Source organism: Cyrtonyx montezumae, unplaced genomic scaffold (assembly GCF_038088225.1).
Source record: "Cyrtonyx montezumae isolate F1298 unplaced genomic scaffold, pur_monq_1.0 scaffold_8, whole genome shotgun sequence".
In the NCBI taxonomy this organism is placed as follows: domain Eukaryota; kingdom Metazoa; phylum Chordata; class Aves; order Galliformes; family Odontophoridae; genus Cyrtonyx; species Cyrtonyx montezumae.
The window spans coordinates 79,783,519-79,793,074 of NW_027072089.1; the positions used below are offsets into that span (position 1 = coordinate 79,783,519).

Sequence of the window (9,556 nt, forward strand, 5' to 3'; positions counted from 1 at the left end):
GGAGAGGCGGGAGGAAGAAAAGCGGAGCTCCCGCGCCCTGCGCTTGGCCAAGGAGGGCAGTGGAAGAAACAACCCCTCCCCATCACAACCCTCCGCCGCCGAAGGACGTGTTCCTCTTTGATGTGCACTCCCTATAAAGGCTCCAGGCGCCTATAAATAGCAGAGGGCAGAGCGGCTGCTGCTGTGAAATCAATATTCACACACCCCCCCCCCCGCCCCCCAACCTTATTACCGATGGAAGGGCTCTGGTGCGGCCCGGCCCCGCCGCCGCTTTCTCCTTAACGGAGCACGGAGCGCTCCGCTGTGTGCGGGACTGCGCGGGGCTCCCCTCGGCGGGGCACAGGGGGAGGATTTATAGAGTGTATTGAAGAAAGAAACAGAAAAAAAATAATAACGCTAGAAATAAGGAAGGCTCAGAGTGAGCTGTTCGGCTCAACCCTGTCCTCGTGTGAACTGAATTGCCGCCGTTCATCGAGGGATGAGCTCAGGTTCAGCCGTCCTCGTCTTCCGAGGTACCCTGGGCACGTTTCATAAAAAGGACGACACCCCCTTTTCAAACAATAATTTTTATTTTATACTTCTGTCTATAGTTTGTAGCAAATCTTTTTTTTTTTTTGTTATTTTTTTGCTGTATTAACTTTATAATAAACTTTTTTTTTAATTACATTTTTTCTTCTCTTTTTAAAACCGAGGCTCCGTTTATTTATTTGTTTATGTACTTATTTATTTCCAAAATCATTTCGCTGTTAATTTTTTTTTCCCTTTAGGTTCCCGTTTGAGCCCCCCCTCCCCCCGTTTGTGACCCCTGCTGTCGGCTACTCGGGGGTTTGCTGGACGTGTGACACCTAAAAGAAAGAGGGGGACGAAATTAAAGGCGGTGAGTGCGGACCGATGTCTCCGTACTGCGGCAACGGAAGGGAACCGCGTTCTGCCCTCAGCGCTCCTTCACTCCTGCGGGCGCGGGGACGCATCTCCGTCCTTTTCCCTTCCTCCTCTCCTCCTCTCCTCCCCTCCTTCCTGCCTTCCTGCCTTCCTTCCTTCCTGTCTTTCTTCCTCCTTTAACTCGTCGTTTCCCCTTGAGAAAACACGCTCTTTTTTATTTATTATCATTATTATCACTATTATTCTCTTTTTGTTGTTGTTGCTGTTGGTTTGGTTGGTTGGTTGTTCGGGTTTTTTTATTATTATTATTATTTCTTTTTCTGCAATGGAATGACCGTAAAACAAGCGACCGTGGAGGACAGATGAAGCTGTGAGTTATTCACCAGATGCTGCGCGCGTGGACATCCCCTCGGCCCATCCACCTCGGTTTGGGTGGCGGCCCGGAGCCGTTCCTGAGATTTCTGGTGCACGCCGGGGCGGGGGCTCGAGCTTCTAGATCTCTCTAGATATTGTTTTCTCCTATTTTTGATCCGAAGCGATAGTAAAGCTGAGGTCCGGTTCGGGCTGCACGCCGCTGCCTGTTTGGTAACATTTGGCAAATAAACCACGGAAAGAAAAAAAGGGGAAAGGGGAAAGAAAGAAAAGAAAGGGAGAACGCTTCCACAGTCCTACACGGGTGTTCCGCCACCATCAGCCACCACCACCATCACCAACCACAGCCAAGCACAACGTCCCCAAAGCCGCGGACGGACGCTCCTCTCCGGGTGCAGCGTGGGCCCCGCTAGAAGGGCAGCCCCCAGGTGGCCAGCGCGGCCCCCAGTGCCCCCAGCAGCACGGGCAGCGCCGGCGGCAGCAGGGACGGGGCTGCTCCGCTGCCGCCTCCGCACAGTTCGAACAAGCTGCCCTGGAAATCGAGGTTTTTGGATTCCCGTCTCAGTTTCTCCCAGAGGTCTGTCGCTCCTTCCTGGCAATCCGTGAGCGCTGTGAGGGTGCAGGCGTGGAAATCGTCCCAGTACCTGCAGGGGGGGAGAGCAGCCGCCGTCAGAACGGGCACGCAGCCCCCTCACCCCCAATCCTAGAGTCAGGGGGAGACGAGCGTCCTGTATTCCCCGCCCTATAAGCTCCGGGCTCCCCCATGCTTTGCGCTGTGTGGACGAGAAAATGGCTTTTCTGGGTCCCCGTCGCAGGAAACCGCTATGTTGGGAACCTACGGGCTCGTCAGAGGTGGGGAGGGACCCGGCATTAGAAACCCCTGGATGGGCTCTGGCTGCGGGGACAGGATAGGAAGAGCGGGTAGGAAGGATGAGGATGAGGAAGGAAAGAGCGACTCCCCCGGGAGCCGCGCACCGACACGGGGAGAGGCGGTGGGGACTCCCACAATCCGTGCCAAGGGCCCGTGGGCGGCTAAGGGTTTCTCCTCCTCCGGGGTAGTTCCCGGCCCTTCCCACACGCTTTCCCTTCTCCTTTTATCTGCCTTCTCCAGCGCACCGTCTCACCCTCCCACTTTCCTCCTCACATCCAAGGTGACAAACCCCCTTTTGTCACTTTTCTCCCCTTTTCTCAAGGCCTGCAAATTCATATCCTTTTCCTTCTTCCTTCCTTTTCCTTCCTTCCTTTTCCTTCCTTCCTCTTTCTTCCTTCCTTTTCCTTCCTCCCTTCCTTCCTTCCTCCCTTCCTCCCTCCCTCCTTCCCTCCTTCCCTCCTTTCCTCCCTTCTCTCCTTCCAAGCAATTTCACAGCCTCTAATTTATGAACACTCCATGAGGGTTGTAGACTCCCAATGTTTGCTACATTTGTAATAAATAATGCAGTACTGAGGATCCGGAATCTGAGAGTGTGTCTCTCCTGCAGTATTTCTGCTGTCATTGCATCTCCCAGAGGAAAATTCAATCTCTCCCCATCTCTTTTCAGTGCACGTCCCAGGGCAAGGGCAGTGGGAGGCAGTGGGGAAGAATTCTGCTTCTGTAGTTTGGGGCCACCTCTGGTCCAACACCCCGAGGCCAAAGGACATTGTGCTGGGACCTTACAGCCCTGAGTATTTATCCTTCATGCAGGACACGAGGTACACCATGCTCCAGCATCCACAGTATGGTGCCAAATATAGAAGGTGCAGGAAAACTACTGCTTGGCTCCCATATTAGTGGGCAGGAAGAGAGCAGAGGGGAGTGCAGATGTCTTTTCTTTCTCCTTTCCCTTTTCCTCTTCCCCTTCCTTTTCCTTTTCCTCTTCCTTTTCCCTTTCTCTTCCGTTTTCCTTCTTCTCCTTTTCTTTTTACTCCTCCTTTTCCTTCCCTTCACTTTCCCATTTTCCACCTGATTCCCATTTCCTTTTCTGATTTTCACGGGCCAACTCCAGGAAAAGAAATATATTCTGAACATATTAGCATTTAAGGACCTTATCTCGTTTCCAAATATTTGTCCCCGAAGGGGACAATAGCCCCAAAAAGCAACCAGGATACAAGAGATGCCCTGTAGATGCCCTATCCTGATAGACATTTCTTTGAATAACGAAAATCCCCTTTTGTGCCCAGCAAATAGGACCCCTTGACTTTTTTCTCTTCCCTTTACTTCCCTCTGGGCCAGGAGCAGGGATGGAGCTGCTGGCATGGGAAAGGAAGGGAAAGGAAGGGAAGGGAATCGGACAGTGAGGGGGGATAAGAGCTAATGCTGTGCTTTATATAGGGGCTGGGCTCTGTTTTTAACTGCTTTTCGTTTTGCGAGGTATTGCCTCCTCAGCCAGCGAGCGTGTGACCCGAGGGCGTCATAACTACAGGGATGGCACCTCTCTGCAAAGCAGAGGAGCAAGGATAGAAGTAAGGGGATGGGGCTGAAAATAATAACAATAATAAATAAATAAAATAAAATAAAATAACAACCAACGCAACACAACCCTTTAAAAACTTAAAAACAACACCCACAACAGACTCAAAGAGGAGAAAACCGAAAAAAAAACAACTTTTGTGACAGCTCCCTCCAGACTCCGCTGGTCCCCCAGACTTGCCCCCAAACACCAGATCCTGCCTTATTCCTGCCGCCTCCCCTCCCACCGCTCCCCTTTTTTCCCAACCCCATTTTCCCTCCCTCCCCCCCCCCATCCCCTCCCATCCCACTCCAGGGCCCGAAGGCGAGAGGAAGGACCTACGCGCAGATCGTTTGCAGGTTTCTCTTGTCGTCCAGGTCCTGCGGGTAGTTGGCCATGTTATCGCCCAGCCGCAGCAAACAGTCCGAGAAGCCCCGAAAGACCGCATCGCACCGCCCCGCCGCTCTCACCGCCTGCACCAGGTGGGCTGCGGGGCAGGGGCACAGGTCAGCGCCGCGACCATGGATTCGTGATTTCTTTTTTTTTTCCCCCAATTTCCTTTTTTTTTTTTTTTTTTTTTTTCAGGGTGAACGGGGTGGGGGAAGGGAAGAGGGGAGGGGATGCGGGGCAGAGCTCGCTCCTTTGCTGTCAAAGGACGGGAGAGGGGCCGCGCTGCCGGGGGTGGTCGGGGCGATGCGGTGCGGGGCGCGGGTGGGGGGCGGGGTCGCGAGACGTGGAATGAAAAAGCAAAAAAAAAAAAAAGAGATAAAGCAAGACGTAAGAAAACCAAATGATACGTAATGCAACAAGACGCGATTAAAAAATAATAATAAAACAACAAATAAAAGAAAATATGCCACCCAACCCAAAACAATGTGATAGCACCAAAGAGGGCCGCAGAGCACGGGAAGCGCCGTTCCCACCGCCGCTCGCACAGATGGAACCGAATAACCACCAAGCCAGCAGCATCAACCGCCGGAGATAGGTGATGGGATACCGCGACCCCACGAGGGAGCCCAACCCCCAGCCCCCCTCGCGCGTGTGCCCGCACGGAGAGACGCGGGGGTGGGCAGCTTGAGTGCACCGCGCCTTGGTGTCCCTGCCCGCGATATGGAGGCATGGCGGTGTCCCCGAGCCCGGGTAGGGGAGAAAAAAAAAGCCGAGAGGGCAGCGCGGTGCCCATCAACCCGCGCCTATCCCACCCCTCAGCCGCAGGGAGAGAGGGGGAGAAGGGCACCCGAGAGTCTGCGCTGGGGCTGAAGGCTCGGAGACCCCCAGTATTGGGGGGTCAGGTGAGGGATGAACGAGCTCAGAGCCTGCCCCCGGCTCGGGGGCGGCCTGCGCATAGCATACACCTCCCCAGAGCCGCCCCCAAAACCCACCGCCACAATAATTACGGTAATAATAATTATATATATATATATATAATTTTTTTTTTAAGCGAAAGCTTGAACAACAGCTGCGTTCTCTCGATGATCCTTAGGGGTCCCTCCCAACGTGGGATATTCTATGACTCTCCCGAAAGAGGTCGCCCCGCAGTGCCCCTGTCCCTTCCCCGCCGCCCCCCCTCCCCTCGCCCCCCCGCAGCTCAGCGGCCGGTGCCTCCTCCCGGGGCCGCTCCGTCCCGGGCACCTTTCTCCGGGGCTCTCCCCTCGCCCTCCCTCTGTCACTTTCCCCAGTGCCTGGATTTCGGGCCCCTGCACAAACCCACAGAGAAAGAAAGGGATTTTATTTCGCGAACGAAATCCTTTCTCGGTTGAGTCAAACGAGGGCAAATGAGATACAATCCACCTCCACGCCAGCAAACAAAAAAACGCGAGGGAAACGAAGGACAGCGTCCAAATATCGCCTTCCCCTTTGCTTACTCTGCACTACGGAAAATGGCCTTTCGGGAGAGCTCAGCACAGTCACAATGGTACGAGCGGTGGGCTTTGCAGTGTATCATCCAGAGGTCGACATTTCATCGCAGTGTTTAGTTTAGTTTTTATTTTATTTTTCCTTATATCGATGAGGAAATGCTCAACACATTTTACCCTGTTTCTCGTTCTCCCCCTCTCCTTTCTCTCCTGCTTTATTTTTATATATATGTATATTATTGTTGTTATTATTTCTTTCTGCCAGTACCCACAAAACGCCGCAGACGCTGTGTGACCGAAATAGCACCGCGGAGCATTTCCTGTTGGAGCAAAATTCCTTTGCAGGAAAATGTTTCCAAGGGTCCTTCACACCGCCCGTCCGGGCAGAAAGGGACAGTGACACTGCATCCATCCTCCCACTGCAGCCCGGCTTCGCGCTGTGCTCGGGACATACATATTCAATATATACGCCATATATATCCCTTAAAATTTACCCGTGCAGGATCAGCGTGGCCATTCCCCCTGGATGCTGCCTCATACCTGCCACACCACAAGCACTTCCAGCAAAGAAATGCTGAATTAAGCGAATCCGAGAGCAAACCAACACAAAAGCACCAGCGGCAGAGAGCGAAATACTAAAGAACGAGCTCACACAACCACACACGGGCGCGGAGGGAAACCGGTCCTATTTTAAGTAACTCTGCATATGTAGAAATTTTATTTTTATTTTTAGACCCACTCGTATTTCAGAGCGGTTCTCCGAGCACAAGACTCATCGATGGGGCAGTGGGATGCCGCGATTCTTTATGTTGTTCAAGCCCCGCATTCAGGTCGGTTTTGTTTTGTTTTGTTCTGTTCTATCTTACCTTATTTTGTATTTTATTTTATTTATTTATTTATTTATTTATTTTATTTTATTTTATTTATCTATTTTATTTTTTATTTATTGTTATCATCTTTTATCTTATTTTATTTCCTCCCTTTCGTTCCTTTTCACCCCACTATTTCAAACCATTGCATTAGTCCTGTCGAAGCAGTCACTGGCTTCTGTCTGCTCTGAGGCTGCCCCGCGAACGGGGATGCCTGCAAGTCCCCAGCGGGAGCCCTGCGCCTGTCCCCCTCCTTTTCTAAGCAAACAATAATAATAATAATAATACACCAAAAAAACCCCAAAAAAAAAAAAAAAAAAAAAAAACCTACCCCAGAAAAACCCCACCAGTAACCCCCCAAAATCACCAAACTTTCATCCTGATCTCCCGCAAGCCATTTTGTGCCCTCTCCTATTTCCCCATCCCTCGGGGGAGGGGGGGATTTCTCAGCACTTGGAGTCCCCAAATTATCGACGGTAAACGGATGCAGAAAGGGGGGGGGGAGACCCAAAAAGCGAACGCGGTCGGTCGTGGGGACAGGGGGGAGAAAGGGGGAAAATAATAATAAAGCGAACGTGGAACGAACGCGCACAGATTTAGTAAAACGACCGAGCAAAGTGTTATCTTCCTGCAGACCCCTGGCGCATAGGATGGAGGAATCGCAAAAACGCCGTCCGAAAGGATGGGGTTTGGATGGGATAGGTATGGGACGGGATGGACATGGGAATGGGATAGAAATGGGGATGAGATGGGATGGGAATGGAAGTGGAATAGGATGGGATGGAATGGGGATGGGATAGGAATGGGGACGAGGATAGGGACGGGGATGGGAATGGGAATGGGAATGGGACTGGGAATGGGAACGGAATAGGATGGGATGGAATGGGATGGGGCAGGCAGGGTCCGCTCCGCAGCTCGGCGCAGGGCAGCCCCCGCCGCACGCACCGCCCGGAGCTCGGGGCACAGCGGGGATTTGGCGGTCCACTTACCTATCTGTACAGCGAGGATCAGAGAAATGTATCTGCCGTTCAACTTAAGTCCCATCCTACATTTAGTAAAACCATTTGCGACTGCAGATCTTTAAATAGTTACTTTGGAGAACGTGGGGGAAAGCTGAAAAATAGGCATTGCCAACAAGTTCCGAGCAGCGGAGGACTTTGCACACAAGGGGGGAGACGGAGGTGAGGGAGAGAAAGAGGGAGAAACAGGGAGCGGGCGAGGAGGAATAGCTGGGAATGGTTCGCTCCATTAGGAGGGGGCGGAGGAAGTACAGCCTCACGCCCACGGCCGGCCCTGACGTGGGGGGATGACACTGACGGATTTTTTTTTATTTTTTATTTTCCCTCCTCCTTTTTAATATATATTTCTTTTTCGTGTGCCCCTTGTAAGAGAAACGCCATTTATAGGCATCGCGGGCTGCACGCACCCGGCTCCCCGTGTCCCCCCGACCCGTTCATAGCCAGGGAAGCTCCGCGCCGCCAGGACCCCCCCGCACCGCGCTCCCCTGGGCCCCCTGGGGGTCCCGTGAGGCGGCGACGAAGGAGGGGGAAACAGCCGGGACCGTCCCCACGGGGCGGGAGGGACGCGGAGGAGTGTGTGTGTGTGGGGGGGGACACGCACAGAGGGGCACGCAGACACAGGGACGCGCAGACGGAGGAGCCGCCTCCCGGGGTGGGGATAGCACGGCAGAACCCCCCCGCCCACATACGCACCCGCCCCCGGGCCGCCCCGTCGGGGTTGGACGGGCCGGCCCCCGCGCTGCGGAAAGAGGGGGGAAGGAGGAGGAAAAGGGGGGTGAGGGGTCCCCTCCCCCTACCCGCCCTTCCCCCACCATGACGTCATCCCCAAGGCTTGGGGGGGGGACGGGAGGGGGGGCCGGTCTCTCCCGGCCCTGCTGCTCCAGCCCCGCTGGGGAACCGCAGAGGACGAGGTGGGGAGCCCGCAGCAGCCACCTGCTCCCTTTTCTGGGGGGGGGGTTCCACCCCTGCTCCGCGATGGCTCTGGCACTGGAGGACTGAAGTCGGGGTCCCCACCTCTAGGCTTCGGGGTGCCCCTCACCACCCATGGGGGGCAGAAATGGGTCGCGTCTGGGTGGCCCTGGGAGTGAGGTAAGCAGGGTGAGTTAACCAGCCCGAACCCATTCTGCACCCTTGGCTCCTCTTTCACTTAGCTACCCCTCTCCAGTTCTTCCCCAACCTTCCCCAGCCCCCTGCACAGCTTCAGGAGCTGAAGAGGCCACTTGGAGAGAACCTCTGCTCCTCCCCATCCTGGTTCCCATGAGAGGTGGGCAGTCTGCCTGAGAGCTGCCCTTGTCCAACACCTGCACCTTGTTCCCTGGTGTAGGGAACCTGCTTTGGCAGGGGGGTTGGACTCGATGATCTCTTGAGGTCCCTTCCAACCCCTATGATTCTGATTCTGTCTCTTCGCTGTGTGGTAGTGGGTGCTTGTATAGTGCAGCAGAGGCTGAGGTGGGTATCAAGAGGTGGAGCCTTTCCCCCAGAGAGACTGGTCTGATGACTCCAAAGATCTTCAGCTTCCCACGGTCAATGCTTTATCAGCATCAAAGAGCAGAGTGGGAATGCTGTGCAGGTTGAAGGGCACCAGACAGATGTTGAACATCCCAGATCCTGGCAGCTGGGCCACTTATGTCTGTGTTTGTTGTTGGAGGGACAAGGACACTAACAAGGAGTGGGGGCTACTGCAGGAGGAAATTCTTGCTTCACTTCTCTGCCCTGCTGATAATGGTGTTGCTCATTTCCATATTTATGTCTGCTATGTCTTTTTCTGATTCTTTTTCTGGGGACAGAAAAGCTATAGCTTCAGGTTGCAGGTTGAATTGACTCCAAGGAGCTTGACTTGAACACAGCTTGGACATTACACTATCTAAATAGTGAACTTCTTAATCCAGTTTACAATAATAGAATTATAGAATTGTAGAATGATAATGTTGGAAAACACCTCTAGGATCATCTAGTCCAACCACCAACCCATCCCCACCATGTCCACTAACCATGGCCCTCAGTGCCACATCCACATGGTTCTTGGACATCTCCAGGAACTGTAACTCCACCACCCCCCTGGGCAGCTTGCTCCAGTGTCTCACCACTTCTCTCTGAGAAGACATGTTTCCTAATAACCAACCTGAACCTCT

At 53.5% G+C, this 9,556-nt stretch overlaps 1 protein-coding gene across 1 annotated transcript; it reads right to left on the minus strand.

Annotated features, from left to right (window-relative positions):
• Positions 1-1,173: 1,173 nt before the first annotated feature.
• On the minus strand, positions 1,174-7,740 carry NRN1 (neuritin 1). Its single transcript, XM_065751961.1, has 3 exons — positions 7,395-7,740; positions 4,023-4,167; positions 1,174-1,898 (listed from the first exon to the last, which is right to left on the minus strand). Exons 1-3 carry the CDS (start codon positions 7,447-7,449, stop codon positions 1,664-1,666), a joined length of 435 nt encoding a protein of 144 aa, XP_065608033.1. The 5' UTR covers positions 7,450-7,740; the 3' UTR covers positions 1,174-1,663.
• Between the last annotated feature and the right edge of the window lie 1,816 nt (positions 7,741-9,556).